This window comes from Alosa sapidissima, chromosome 4 (genome assembly GCF_018492685.1).
Source record: "Alosa sapidissima isolate fAloSap1 chromosome 4, fAloSap1.pri, whole genome shotgun sequence".
NCBI classification, from domain to species: domain Eukaryota; kingdom Metazoa; phylum Chordata; class Actinopteri; order Clupeiformes; family Clupeidae; genus Alosa; species Alosa sapidissima.
In genome coordinates this window covers 38,662,880-38,677,879 of record NC_055960.1, presented here as the reverse complement: position 1 = coordinate 38,677,879, position 15,000 = coordinate 38,662,880, and the positions used below count along the sequence as shown (strand labels likewise).

General features: G+C 46.6%; 2 protein-coding genes across 5 annotated transcripts in view; both read left to right on the top strand.

The window, feature by feature from the left end:
- dvl1b (dishevelled segment polarity protein 1b) overlaps positions 1 to 7,033 on the top strand; it is a 48,186-nt gene extending 41,153 nt beyond the window's left edge. For 2 of the 4 annotated variants that reach the window (XM_042088726.1, XM_042088725.1), the window contains 3 exons: positions 1,594 to 1,761; positions 2,241 to 2,459; positions 6,245 to 7,033. In XM_042088726.1, coding sequence (XP_041944660.1) covers positions 1,594 to 1,761; positions 2,241 to 2,459; positions 6,245 to 6,906 — 1,049 coding nt within the window. In that variant the 3' untranslated portion in view covers positions 6,907 to 7,033. The remainder of the gene's footprint in view (positions 1 to 1,593; positions 1,762 to 2,240; positions 2,460 to 6,244) is intronic. The other 2 variants (XM_042088728.1, XM_042088727.1) reach the window with 2 other exon arrangements.
- A 2,293-nt stretch (positions 7,034 to 9,326) lies between these two features.
- The window catches only part of utp3 (UTP3 small subunit processome component), a 12,436-nt gene continuing 6,762 nt past the window's right edge, over positions 9,327 to 15,000 (top strand). The window contains exons 1-8 of the mRNA XM_042088742.1: positions 9,327 to 9,579; positions 9,808 to 9,895; positions 13,453 to 13,509; positions 13,667 to 13,723; positions 13,853 to 13,955; positions 14,038 to 14,106; positions 14,533 to 14,654; positions 14,958 to 15,000. The exon at positions 14,958 to 15,000 is cut by the window's right edge and continues 110 nt beyond it. Coding sequence (XP_041944676.1) covers positions 9,563 to 9,579; positions 9,808 to 9,895; positions 13,453 to 13,509; positions 13,667 to 13,723; positions 13,853 to 13,955; positions 14,038 to 14,106; positions 14,533 to 14,654; positions 14,958 to 15,000 — 556 coding nt within the window. The 5' untranslated portion in view covers positions 9,327 to 9,562. The remainder of the gene's footprint in view (positions 9,580 to 9,807; positions 9,896 to 13,452; positions 13,510 to 13,666; positions 13,724 to 13,852; positions 13,956 to 14,037; positions 14,107 to 14,532; positions 14,655 to 14,957) is intronic.

The following is a 15,000-nucleotide window of genomic DNA, read 5'->3' as shown; positions in this document are numbered from 1 at the left end:
AATATAATATAGATGAGTTGTTTGCCAAATAACTTGTAGTTAAATCCAAACAGTTCTGCAACACTGTCTATGTAAGATATGCCAGTTTAAATCATACAGAATGAATCCTCTGACACAATAAGCAAAGTGCAAAGACAATAAGCAAGGTGGTTCAGTGAGTAGGCCTATAGACTAATTATAGGCTACTGTTGAAGTAGGTCTAATCTTTTTTTTTTTTTTTAGCTAGGGTTAGTTAAGTGGTCCTGAAACTGGAATAGTTTGAGAAACACTGTCGTAAGCTAAACTATTAATGTTTTACTCCGCCTCGCTAGATGGCGATATGCGCCCAAACACAACACATTCCCCAAACAGACTCTCCATCTTAGCCATAGCTAACTTGCTAGCGAACTTTCTATATTAGCTTACTTGCTAGCAAACTTTGCATCATCAGTCTAACTAGATGAATAGTTGACATTTCATGCTGAACATTTTCATATGGACATTCTGGGGGATGTTAATTTGTATGAGAGAAACTTCAACTTCTGGGTATGTAGCATTGTGGCATAAAGCTTAGGTAGTTAGCTTGCTAACTCTGGCAGAAATCCCCAGTGTTCTTGTTCCATGTAGTTTCGTGTTGCAGCCACAGGGTTGCAGCAACAGCACGTAGACTAGCCTACAGGAGAGCTGTTGTGTATGAACTCATTCGGAATATTTTGAAAACGTAACAGCTAGATATTCTGTCTTCTCATTTTGTAGACGAACATGAAGGGAGATTTTATCTTAGTTTTTATTTCATGCAAAACATTTTAGTCTCGTCTTTTTTCGTCAACAATAATGCATCTTAAGATAGTCTTAGTCAGTGTTTCAGGACATTACTGCCGTCTCGTCATCGTCTCGTCTTAGTCATGAAAAAAAAGGTCGTTGACGAACATATTTCCTCTCGTCTCGTCTGACGAAATTAACACTAACGTATAGGCTATGGAAAATTGGTCAAATCTAGCAAGTAGGAAAGTTTAAGTGAATGACGTGAAAGTAAGACATTCCAAAGGCCAATAAAAGTTAAGGTTGCTTTTGATAGTACAAATACTTACAAAACTGGTGCTCTAAATAGCGATTCTGTTGTCTTTGAAAGGTTCTCTTATTGACGCATTGAACTGCAATTTGGATTAACACCTGCTTTTACAAGGCGGAAGTATTTAGGTGCAGAATAGGCTTGCGCTTTCAGGAGCAGTCTTTGTACATACCGCGGAATACATAATTAGGTGCACTTTACTCTTCCCCTCCCATCTTTTTACGCTAAACTCCCACTTTCCCCTGGATCCTCCCATGAATGCATATGACATGACAAACGCAATCTGCCATTTTCAGCTCCCGCGACAGGCAGTTTGCGCTTTTACATCATTGCGGCCTGTTTGTACCTCGCAATGATTTTACACACATACGCCTGAAGTGGGCGCAAAAGCGTTAGTACATCTGGCCCTCACTCTCATATGGACAGACATACACTGTCAAGATTTCATTCATTGTATTCAGAAGATGCCTGTTGCCTTGTGTTTCTGTGTTTGTGTGTGTGTGTGTGTGTGTGTGTGTGTGTGTGTGTGTGTGTGTGTGTAGGAGCTGAGGTGGTGGACTGGTTGTACTCTCGTGTGGAGGGCTTTAAGGATCGCCGTGACGCTCGTAAATACGCCAGCAGCCTCCTGAAGCACGGCTACCTACGACACACCGTCAACAAGATCACCTTCTCCGACCAGTGTTACTACACCTTTGGAGACCTCTGTCAGAGTATGTACCCACACACACACACACATACACACACACACACACACACGGAACAAACACAAGCGCAAACCTTGGCTACAGATGCCAGCTTATTGTGCTGGTGTTTGGTAGTCTAGGGCATGTACACAGACTGGCGACCCGGGGACTTTGTATTGGGGGGCTATTGAAAACAAGAGCCGTTGGTAACAGTTGGTAAAGTACTGCTCAATTTCAGCCATTATAGGAAGCATGTTTATTTGGAAAAGGAGATGTTTTCTGTACCCCTGAGATTGTATTGTCATACATAACAATGTGCTGATGTGGTTTAATCTGTTTGATCATTCAAAACATTTGATTCCTAATGAAAATTTACTTGTAATGTGGAATTTAATAAAGTATCTAAAATGTGTGTGTGTGTGTGTGTGTGTGTGTGTGTGTGTGTGTGTGTATCTCTCTCTCTACACACTCTTCTGAGTGATGCCTCTGCCTTCTGCACTCCTCAGACATGGCCTCTCTGAATCTGAATGAGGGGTCCGGTGGGGGGGTCTCCGGTGGGGGGGTCGCACAGCAGGACATCCTGCCCCCCCTCCCCCCTCCCTCCTCCAACCCGTGGCCCCTGGGGGGGCAGCCGGCCCCCTACCCACCGCACTCCACAGCGCCCTCTGGCCTCCCCCCTGGGTACTGCATCCACAGCAGCAGTGCAGGCAGCCACAACAGTGAGGGTGAGGTCCTGAGTGTGTGTGTGAGTGTGTGAGTGAGTGTGTGAGTGTGTGTGTGTTGGGATGGGGACAGTGTGTGTGTGTTGGGATGGGGACAGTGTGTGTGAGTGTGTGTGTGTGTGTGTGTGTGTGTGTGTTGGGATGGGGACAGTGTGTGTGTGAGTGTGTGTGTGTGTGTTGGGATTGGGACTGTGTGTGTGTGTGTGTGTTGGGATGGGGACTGTGTGTGTGTGTGTGTGTGTGTGTGTGTTGGGATGGGGACTGTGTGTGTGTGTGTGTGTGTTGGGATGGGGGCAGTGGGTGTGTGTGTGTGTGTGTTGGGATGGGGACTGTGTGTGTGTGTGTGTGTGTGTGTGTGTTGGGATGGGGACTGTGTGTGTGTGTGTTGGGATGGGGGCAGTGGGTGTGTGTGTGTTGGGATGGGGACTGTGTGTGTGTGTGTGTGTGTGTGTGTGTTGGGATGGGGGCAGTGGGTGTGTGTGTGTGTGTGTTGGGATGGGGACTGTGTGTGTGTGTGTGTGTATGTGTGTGTGTTGGGATGGGGACTGTGTGTGTGTTGTGTGTGTGTGTGTGTGTGTTGGGATGGGGGCAGTGGGTGTGGTGATGGGCGATGGTAATGTAGTTGCATCTTACAGCTTTTCATTTACTCACTCATTCATTCATTCACCCTCACTCACGTTTCTCTCCTTCTCTCTTCTATCACTCTCTCTCCCTCTCTCTCTCTCTCTCCCTCTCTCTCCCTTTCTCTCTCTCTCTCTCCACCTCTCTCTCTCTCTCCACCTCTCTCTCTCTGCTTCCCCCCATCTTTGTCTCCTTTCTCTCAACAGGTGGCCCTCCTCCTCTATTCTACTAGCCTGTCAATATAATGTGCTTTTGATCTACATTATGTGTGTGTGTGCGCTTGTGTTTGTTCAGTGTGTGTGTGTGTGTGTGTGTGTGTGTGTGTATGTGTGCGCTTGTGTTTGTTCCGTGTGTGTGTGTGTGTGTGTGTGTCAGTCATGATTCTGCGTTCACTCCAGCCACCTCTGTTAGGCTACAAAAAGAGAGAGGGAGGGAGAGAGAGAGAGAGAGAGAGAGAGAGAGAGAGAGAGAGAGGGAGGGAGAGAGAGAGAGAGAGAGAGAGAGAGAGAGACTCCAGCCACCTCTGTTAGGCTACAAAAAGTCACGATTTCCGTGCAGTTGCAGCAGTGTTACAATGCTGTTTTCATGTTACAGGAATCCACTTCAGTCGTTTTTTAAAAATAAATATCGCTGCTTCTTCTAACCTACTCACGTTATCTCCAGAGTGGTCACTTGAATGGGCACTCATACCACTACAACCTAATTGATGACTGATTGGGGAAACTTTTAATTTCTTTTTCTTTCGGTCCGCGGTTTCATAACAGCATTCAATTGTGCCGCAGAGGAACAGAGAGAAGCTGGAGCTCTGTGGACCATCTATGGTTTGAGCAATGCTGCAGATCACAGGCAGAGAAGGTTCTGGGAACAGAACGCAGATAGAACAGAGAAGGTTCTGGGAACAGAACGCAGGCAGAGAAGGTTCTGGGAACAGAACGCAGAGAGAACAGAGAAGGTTCTGGGAACAGAACGCAGGCAGAGAAGGTTCTGGAAACAGAACGCAGACAGAGACGGTTCTGGGAACAGAACGCAGGCAGAGAAGGTTCTGGGAACAGAACGCAGACAGGATTGTGTTGTAGTAGCGCTGGTATGGAAATGACCCAAAGGGCCACTGCAGCTCTTTAAAGGCCGGCCCTGGTGTGTGTGTGTGTGTGTGTGTGTGTGCAGTTCTTTAAAGGCCGGCCCTGGTGTGTGTGTGTGTGTGTGTGTGTGTGTGTGTGTGTGTGTGTGTGCAGCTCTTTAAAGGCCGGCCCTGGTGTGTCTGTGTGTGTGTGTGTGTGCAGTTCTTTAAAGGCCGGCCCTGGTGTGTGTGTGTGTGTGTGTGTGTGTGTGTGTGTGTGTGTGTGCAGCTCTTTAAAGGCCGGCCCTGGTGTGTGTGTGTGTGTGTGTGTGCAGCTCTTTAAAGGCCGGCCCTGGTGTGTGTGTGTGTGTGTGTGTGTGTGTGTGTGCAGCTCTTTAAAGGCCGGCCCTGGTGTGTGTGTGTGTGTGTGTGTGTGTGTGTGTGTGCAGCTCTTTAAAGGCCGGCCCTGGTGTGTGTCTGTCTGTCTGTGTGTGTGTGTGTGTGTGTGTGTGTGTGCAGCTCCCAAAGGGCCGCTGCAGCTCTTTAAAGGCGGGCAGCCAGGTGAAGTAAGAGATTTGATTGGGCCATGCCAGTGTCAGTATCGAAAATTAACCAGTGGACCGCTGGAGCTCTTTAAAGAAAAACAAACAAAAAGAATATAGGCCTAGCCTAAATTATAATTACATTGGCGGTTTGGCCCAAAAGTGCGTCGGCCCACCGGGAAAATGCCGGTATGCCAGATGGTCAGTCCATCCCCTGTGTGTGTGTGTGTGTGTGTGTGTGTGTGTGTGTGCAACTGTGTGGACTAAGCAAGCCAATTGCAAAAAAACTTGCAAAGTACTGCTCCATTTCTGCAATAATAGGTAGTTTATCCATCTGGAAGCGACGATGCCATGTTTACCCATAATCATGCAGTTCAGAATGAAAATAGCACAATGCATTCTGTGTTTGATCAGACCTGCCTAAGTGTGTAACTTAATTACTTCCTTCAATGTTTGGATCTGTGAATCTTCCCCTGTGTTAAGGTCCAAATAAAAGCATTAATGTGTGTGCTTCTGTAGATGAACCATGGTAGTCTGGATCTCCTGTGTGTGTGTGTGTGTGTGTGTGTGTGTGTGTGTCTGGTGTGTGTGTGAGGAGAGGTGTGTGTAATTCTGTGTGTGTGTGTGTGTGTGCGTGTGTGTGTGTGTGTGTGTGTGAGGACAGGTGTGTGTAACTCTGTGTGTGTGTCTGTATGTGAGGAGAGGTGTGTGTAACTCTGTGTGTTTGTGTGTGTGTGTGTGTGAGGAGAGGTGTGTGTAACTCTGTGTGTGTGTGAGGAGAGGTGTGTGTAACTCTGTGTGTGTGTATGGTGTGTGTGTGTGTGTGTGTGTGTGTGTGTGTATGGTGTGTGTGTGTGTGTGTGTGTGTGAGGAGAGGTGTGTGTAACTCTGTGTGTGTGTGTGTGTGTGTGTGAGGAGAGGTGTGTGTAACTGTGTGTGTGTATGGTGTGTGTGTGTGTGTGTGTGTGTGTGTGTGAGGAGAGGTGTGTGTAACTCTGTGTGTGTGTGTGTGTGTGTAACCGTGTTGTTCTCTCTCTGTTGGCTGTGGCAGACTGATGAGGATTCACCTCCAGTGCCAGGTGTGCGGTAAGACAGCCGCACTCTCTCTCTCTCTCTCTCTCTCTCTCTCTCTCTCTCTCTCTCTCTCTCTCTCTGTCTTTCTTTCTGCATGGGTCAGGTTTGCTTAAGTTCACCCATTTGCTTCTCCATGTTGACACCTTCAGTCCTGCTCTACGCCCCATCCCATTTTGTGTGTGTGTGTGTGTGTGTGTGTGTGTGTGGAGTCCTCCACCATGGTCTTCGCCCCATCCCAGCGTGTTGGCTGGTGTGTATGTGTGTGTGTGTGTGTGTGTGTGTGTGTGTGGGTGTGTGGAGTCCTCCACCCTGGTCTTTGCCCCATCCCAGCGTGTTGGCTGGTGTGTATGTGTGTGTGTGGAGTCCTTCACCCTGCTCTACAGCCTATCCCAGTGTGTGTGTTTGCGTGGATCAGAGTGTCTGTTACAGTATGTTTGTGTGTGTGTGTGTGTGTGTGATTTTTCTCATCTGTGTGTGTGTGTGTCACTTTGCAGGAAGTCGAAGCAGCGGCTCCAACCCCAGTGTGGGGAAGAGCCAGCGTCTGTTGCCAAGGGAACGGACCCGCAGGTTGCCAGGCAGCGGCAGAGGCAGCGAATCAGAGGCCGGCACACAGGAAGATGGGGGGAGGAGCAACCGCTCAGCCAGTCAGATGAGCCATAGCAGCCACACACTAAGCCACACCCACTCTGTACATAGCCACTCCCATTCTGTACATAGCCACTCCCATTCTGTGCGTAGCCACACCCACTCTGCCCACAGTCGGCCCCGCTCCTCAAATAGCCACTCCCAGTCTCATCGGAGCCACTCCCACTCCCGCCGGAGCCACACCTCCTATGCCCGTGGCCACTCCCCTTTCTCCAGACACGCCTCTGTTGCCCCTAGTGACCACAGCCACGCCTCTTCCTGTGGTGCTCCCGGCCTGCCCCCACCCTACAGCCTGTCACGGCACACACACACGCACACACACACGCATGCTCGCGCTCACACACACACACACACACACACGCGTCCACCTAAGGGCCCCGTGTTCAGTGGCCCCCCTGGAGCCCCGCCCACCCAGGAGCTGCTCTGTCTTCCCCCTGAGCTCACAGCCAGCCGCCAATCATTCCAGCGCGCCATGGGCAACCCATGTGAGGTGTTCGTGGATATCATGTGACCTGGCTGAGACCACACACACACACACACACACACAGACACAGGGCTGAGACCACACACACACACACACACACACAGACACACACACACACACGCACACACACACACACACACACACACACACACACACACACAGACACACATAGTACCCCCCAAGTGTGTGTGTGTGTGTGTGTGCGAATGTGAGGGTGAGTCTGTGTGTGTGTGTGTGTGTTAGTAATGGGCGATATAAACGATATGTTATATAAACAACACAAAATTGGCCTACGATAGAGATTTTAATTTTTAATTGATTTCTATTGCACTATCACGATAATGCATAATAATAATACCAGTGAAATTTAGAGCCACGAGCTGCAACCGGTGTGTGTGTGTGTGTGTGTGTGTGTGTGTGTGTGTGGCCGTATTGCCCAGGCCTAGTGTGTGTGTGTGTGTGTGTGTGTGTGTGTGTGTGTGTGTGTGTGTGTATCACCCAGGCCTAGTGTGTGTGTGTGTGTGTGTGTGTGTGTGTGTGTGTGTGTGTGTGTGTGTGTGTGTGTGTGTGGCTGTATCGCCCAGGCCTAGTGTGTGTGCTGAGTTCATGATATACCTCATAGTGGAGGCGGAGCAAGTACCACGCTGTGGCTGTCTGTCTGTCTGGCTGAATGAGTGAAGTTTCACAAGTCCATCAGTAAGTCTGATCTGAGTCAGATCTCTGAGTGTCTGAGTCACAGATGTGTGTGTGTGTGTGTGTGTGTGTGTGTGTGTGTGTGTTTGTGTGTGAGTGCTGTCCACTCACAGGATGACAATCACACGTTGCCCTCTGCTGGCCAGAAGTGGTTCCTGCACAACATCTCCAAAGAGTTGGAGGAGACTAGATAGAGTCCTGAGCTCTGCAGCGCCTCTGTGTGCCAAAGAGAAGCACAACACTCTACACTGGGGTTCAACACTCTACACTGGGGTTCAACACTCTGCACTGGGGTTCAACACTCTGCACTGGGGTTCAACACTCTACTCAACACTCTACACTGGGGTTCAACACTCTGCACTGGGGTTCAACACTCTACACTGGGGTTCAACACTCTACACTGGGGTTCAACACTCTGCACTGGGGTTCAACACTCTACTCAACACTCTACACTGGGGTTCAACACTCTGCACTGGGGTTCAACACTCTGCACTGGGGTTCAACACTCTACACTGGGGTTCAACACTCTGCACTGGGGTTCAACACTCTACTCAACACTCTACACTGGGGTTCAACACTCTGCACTGGGGTTCAACACTCTAGACATATTGTTTTGAGTTATAGCTGTGAAGTGAGATATGAAATCTGACTGATCTGAAATCAGCACCAGGCCTTTATTTGGGCTGTTCTACTTCTCTTCACTTCTGGGATTAAACAATGTTTGTTTCTTTGTGTGTTTGTATTGTATGGGGAGATAGGTTGAAGAAGTGTGATCCAGTGGACCTGTGTGTGTGTGTGTGTGTGTGTGTGATTCCAGTGGACCTTCAGTTCAGATCTGTGGTCTCCTTTAGCCAATTCCAACTGTAACACAACTCACACTCTCACTCTCTCAAACACACACACACACACACTCAGCATTTGACCCAGTCAAAGAGTATCTGAGGCTCTCTCTCTCACACACACACACACACACACATACACACACAGCATCTGACCCAGGCAAAGAGTATCTGAGGCTCACACACACACAGCATCTGACCCAGGCAAAGAGTATCTGAGGCTCACACACACAGCATCTAACCCAGGCAAAGAGTATCTGAGGCTCACACACACACACACACACACACACAGCATCTGACCCAGGCAAAGAGTATCTGAGGCGTACACACACACACACACACACAGCATCTGACCCAGGCAAATCATGCTTTGGGCAAGGCTGAACTCATCTATGATGCTCATTGTGATTGTATATATTATAAATAATAAGTTAATAGATGTATACATTGCTGTGTACAAAGGTTAGAGTCTTGTTTTGTAAAATGATGTAATTTATTTCTGTGTCTATGTCTGAATATAATTATCACTATTCATTGGATTTTTTCTGTTCTCTTCCATTGAGAGGATTTTTTGTATGCCATACCAGTCAGCAATTCAAATGGTCAAATAAAAGAGTTTATCGGTGTTATGACTCGTATTTATTGTGTCACTGAATGTCACAGTCACCATATGCTACCAAAGAGACGATTTGTCACAGAATGCAGTGTGTTTTTTATGTGTATTTTCCACATAATATAATTGTACATTTTAGTATATACTGATTTATGTTTCATTTGTAAGACTATACTTTTATTTTTAGAGTGTGTAGCTGTAATCTTTTGTAACAGGCCTTTTTTCTCTCGCTGGGAGCATCGCTAAAAAATCGTCAATTATACTTCAAGCCAATCAGTGGCAGTAGAGTGCCTACTGCGAGAAAGGGGAAGGAAAACAGGAAGTGACGTCGTCTCTGGCATGGTGTCCCGTGGTGCTACACATGCCGACTGTTTTTTTTTAACTTAAACTAGTTTCGTTGTGTCTTGATTCAAGTGAAGAATACGTGCATGATTTGTGATCTCCGAGTTCTTTTCGTGTGGCCGATAGATTCATCCATTACCTCTAAAAGGAAGAAAGGAGCACGTGAGCAAACTAGTCTTTTAAGTCCCAAGACATCATGGTCCGAGCAAGGAGGTAGGTGAAGCAAGTCTGTAGTGTAGCGTCTGTGGCGTGTTTCATATAGCTTCCTTTGGACTTTGGTAAATTGAGCGGACATTTGTTTTACAGAATTCCTTTGTGGTAAAAAAAAAAAAAAAGCAGCACATTACACCTGTTAGCTCTCGCAGTGTTTTGCGATTTGTACGTAGCTTACATCTGCGTTATGTACTAGCTACACATCTTTCTAACACCTTTGATCTACAGAACGGTGCGTAAGCCAAAGTCTCAAAAGGAACATCAGTATGACAGCGATGACGATGACGCATATGGGGACACGGAGGTTCCGGACAAGGTAACGGGTCACTTTCTGCGCTTTGGTGCACTGACCAATTTTAGTTTGCGCTGCTGCTCCCATCGCTGTCTGCCGTTGTCAGTGTGGTGTGTATTGTTTCACACAAGCTCACACGTCACAGGCCACTTGGAGGTGCATACAAACAATATCGGATTTTTGGTTGATTTGACCATCAGTTAACTTCGAAATAGGCACTTTACTTTGGATAGACAAGAACAATATAGGAGTGATTGACGTCAGTAAATCTAGACTGGAGTAACTCAACATTTGGGGCTTGTAACCGAAGGGTTGCCGGTTCGATTCCCGACCAGTAGGGAAAATGTGGTTGAGCACTGCTCTCCCATGCCCACATCCACGGTAATAACAATAATAACAATAATAATATATTATATAATATAATAATAGTAACAATAATAATAATAATAATAATAATAGTAACAATAATAATAATAATAATAATAATAATAATAATAATAATATTATAACGATAATACGATAATACTATTACTAAAAAAGAGCAAAAGAAAGAGAGAAAGAAAAAAAATGAAGAGAGTAGAGAGAGAGTAGGCCTGTCTGAAAAGAGGAGTTTTTAGGTGAGATTTGAAAGTGGTTATGGATGTGGAGTGTTGAATGTAGTGGGGCACAGAGTTCCAGAGGTGGGGGCTGAGTGACTGAAAGCTCTAGTCCCCATGGTAACCAGAGGTGGGGGGCTGAGTGACTGAAAGCTCTAGTCCCCATGGTAACCAGACGAGCAGGTGGGAGGATGAGCTGGATGGAGGAAGAGGATCTGAGCGAACAGGTGGGTGTCTTGATATGGAGGAGCTCAGTAAGATACTGAGGGGCAGGATTGTTGATAGCTTTGAAAGTAAGGAGGAGGATCTTGTAAATGATGCAGTATTTGAAGGGGAGCCAATGAAGTTGCTGCAGGACATGTGTTATGTGACTGATGGAGGGGGTTCTGGTAATGATGCGGGCAGCAGAGTTTTGGTCCAGTTGTAGTTTATGGATGGATTTGTCAGGTAAACCATAGAGGAGAGAGTTGCAATAGTCTAGGCGGGAGGTGACCAGGGTGTGAACCAGAATTTCAGCACTGTTGGGTGAGAGAGATGGGCACAAGCGAGAGATATTACGTAGATGGAAATATGCCGACCGAGTGATGTTATTGATGTGGGGCTGGAATGACAAAGTGCTATCTAGGATGACACCCAGACTCTTAACCTGGGGGGAGGGGGACCCAGATGAACTGTCGATGGAGATGGAGAAGTCATTTATTTTAGAGAGGATGGATTTGGTGCCAATAAGGAGGAGTTCAGTTTTGTCACTGTTGAGCTTGAGAAAGTTTAGGGAAAACCAGGATCTGATTTCCTGAAGACAGTTGGATAGAGAGATGGGAGGGAGGGATGTGGTGGGTTTAGTGGATAGGTAGAGCTGGGTGTCATCTGCATAGCAATGGAACTGAATGTTATGTTTATGAAAAATATGGCCAAGAGGGAGAAGCAGGGCTCGAAATTAACTTTTTTTCTCAGGGTCCCGCAGCTGTCCCGAATTCTACTTGGCACTGTCCCGGACTTAAACACCAGTGTCCCAAATTCAAGTTCTTGTTTTTTCCCATTCTACATAATAAACAGCATAATGATCAGTAACTTGCATCACTTAATTAACTCATTCTGGTCCACCATGTCAGTTCTGAACAATTTATTAAAGACCATTTTTATTAACATTAATCATTTGCTGTTTCACGCAAACTTAACTTAACGCAAACATCACTTATTTTCAGAGATTGCGCTTTTGGCTCTTTTTTGAGGTTGCACTAGACATTCATTGTCCATCGTTTTGACGGACAGGGTTGTAAAACATTCCGTCAATAATCTATTTTCACGTGTCTTTAATTTCAATGTCAGTTTGGTGTGAGGTCATGGCCACAGATCTCAGTGAAAACAATAAGTAGCGTTGGAAATGACCACGAAGCTGTCAGATAGGCTACTCTCCTGCCACGCTCTCGCCCTCTTGTGCACACTCAAATGCGTTCCCAATTAAATTAAGTAGCAAAGCGTAGTTAGATCTGCTGCAACTATGTATCTCGATGTAACAAGCTGTTTTGACATTGTAAACGTTCTCTAAGAAGAGTGTAAAGCAGTTTGCAGTAGCCTAAAGTTAACCACAACGTCGTAAGTTAACCTCTATATCGGAAAGTGACCCATTAGGCCTACCGCCCGTGCCCTATTTTTGTGTCGGCCTATGAGTCACTTAATATTCATTTAACCAATACGGCGGATTCCTAAGGAAACGCAAGCACCCAGCCCATTTGGGTATCTTACTATATTTGTACCAAAAATAACATTGTAGCCAACAGTGATTTGAAGAGCAGTAGCCTAAACAGTGTTGTAAGGCTGCGTGTACAAAACCGCTTTTTTACAGATCAGCTGGCTAACGCTGCTTTTGCCAGCTGCCCGTCACGCCAGGTCAAATTTTGTATAATTTTATAAAGACGAGAAAGATACGTTTAGATTCCCATGTGAACAGTTTAGGAAAAAAGTACCTATTTTGAAATTTGCCTTGCCATTTTTTCTACTATCCCAGAGTTGTCCCAGACATCATTCTATTGTGTCCCGGAAGCATTTTTTATGGTCCCCGGGACGTCGGGACATCGTTAATTTCGAGCCCTGGGGAGAAGGTAGATAAGGAACAGAAGGGGTCCAAGGACAGAACCTTGGGGAACACCAGAGGAGAGGGGGGAAGAGTGGGATCTGAAAGTTTTGAGTTGGACAAACTGAGTACGGCCAGAAAAATACGATTTAAACCAGTGCGGGGGTGTATCAGATAATCCAAGGGAGGCTAGTCGTTCGATGAGAATGGTGTGGGAAATGGTGTCAAAAGCCGCACTCAGGTCCAGGAGGATGAGAATAGTTAAGAGTCCAGAGTCCGCAGCCGTGAGGAGGTCATTGGTTATCTTAACCAGAGCTGTTTCAGTGCTATGGAGGGGACGGAAACCTGATTGGAACTGGAACAAGGCACCTACAGTGTAGCCCCTCACTGCTCCCCGAGCACCGCTGTAGCTCGCTGCGCCGGGATTAGTGTGTGCTTCACCTCACTGTGTTCACTGTGTGCTGAGTGTGTTTCACTAATTCACGGATTGGGATAAATGCAGAGACCAAATTTCCCTCACGGGATCAAAAGAGTATACTTATTATGCTTATACTTATACTATATTTGGCACCTCCGATATGATTAGTGTTCTAAAGACGTCAAATGGCCCGTTATAGTTACCAAAATGATAGCCAAGGATCCAGACGTGAAAACACATGGATGGCTATAAAAACGGTACTTTCATTATACGACAAAATACTTTTATAACCCTTGAGCCAGCTCCTTGTTATGTGATCTCCATGGCGATGCAGCGTTTGTTTGCACCTCCAACAGCATGGCGTACCTGGTTACCTCCCTCAAATGCCCACAAATGCCCAAAAATGCCCACAAATGCCCATATGTTTGTGTGAAAGACTTGTGATGAGGTCAGCTTGTGATGAGGTCAGCTTGTCTTCTCTTTTCCCCTGCAGCGCTCCGCCACGTACATGGAGGATAAAGTAGATGCATTTCACAACGCCAAGATCTCCGTAAGTCTCCAGCTGGTTCAGCAACAACGTGTGTATGGCTGGGTTGCCATGGTGCAGCACTGAGCGGTTTGTTTGTTTGTGTGATTGTTTGTTTGTTTAGCGGTCACTCTTGTCCAGAATGACTGATGACTACTAACTGTACTGTGTTTCTCTGCAGAAACTCCTGGCCGATGGGGTGCAGGAGGACAGTGAGCAGGAGGAGATTGATGAAGAGGTAGAGTTCCCTCACCAAGCCGTCAGGGTTTTACTGAGTCCGCTAAATGGCTTCTCCTCACCATGTTGTGTTTGTGTCGGGATGTTACTGAGTAAAAAGCTAACTGTGTTCTCCTGAAATCGTGTCCAGGAGGAAGTCATGCCTTTAGAGGTGCCGGAGTCCGAGGAGGAGGAGGAGGAGGCTGAAGAGGAAGAGGACATGGACAGTGACCTCGAGGGGAAGAACCATGATGGTAGAGCAGCGATACATTTATAAAACATACACACACTCGCACAGATAATGAGTAAACACACTCTTTAATTGGGCCCTTCCAGATCTCCCCAGTGACATGGCGTGGGGGCACAGGAAGAAGATCTTCTATGACACGGATTACGTCAGCACCAGTAAGTCACCGTTCACATCTGCACCTAAGAACTGGAGCTTCTGCTGGTTCATGTGGCTTTGATTGGGGCTGGTTGTGCTTGGTGTTAAAGACACACTAAATGTTTTTTGTATTCTAAAGAACAAATGAACATGTGCTATAATTATGTATTTGTGAGAGTTATTATTATTATTATTATTATTATTATTATTATTATTATAATAATAATAATATGTTATATCCACATGTTGTAGACAAACACATAATCAGCAGTAAGATGTGTGATGTGCACAGTGATGTTGCACACTAACTTGCTGTCAGTGTTTGATGATTGCTGTTAGTCCAGAAGCTTTTTCATTTCTGAAGTGCGTACTACATGTGAACGTCCCATCACCTTGTGCCCTTGTGCGCTTGTGACCTCGTGCCCTTGTGCCCTTGTGCGCTGTAGAGGGCCGGTCTAAGGAGGAGGTGGAGGCAGAGGACCAGGAGGAGGAAGAGGAGGCCAAGAACATCCAAAGACGCCTGGCAGCCAACCTCAGTGAAGAGGACTACGACCTCAACCTGCTGCAGGTGTGTGATGCTTTGATGAAGTAAGTGTGTGTGTGTGTGTGTGTGTGTGGCAGCGAACCTCAGCGAAGAGGACTACGACCTCAACCTATTGCAGGTGTGTGATGCTTTGATGAAGTGTGTGTGTGTGTGTGTTTGTGTTTGTGGTAGCCAAACTCAGGGAGGGGGACTACGACCTCAACCTGCTGCTGCTGCTTGTGTGTGTGTGTGTGTGTGTGTGTGGGGGGGTACACTGTTTTTCTATTCATCATTATACATTCTGAATGTATCTTTTCTCTACTCTGTGTGTGTGTGTGGTATGAGCAGGAGTTTGCGGTGGAGGTGCAGGAGGTGAAGCCGGTGGAGAAGG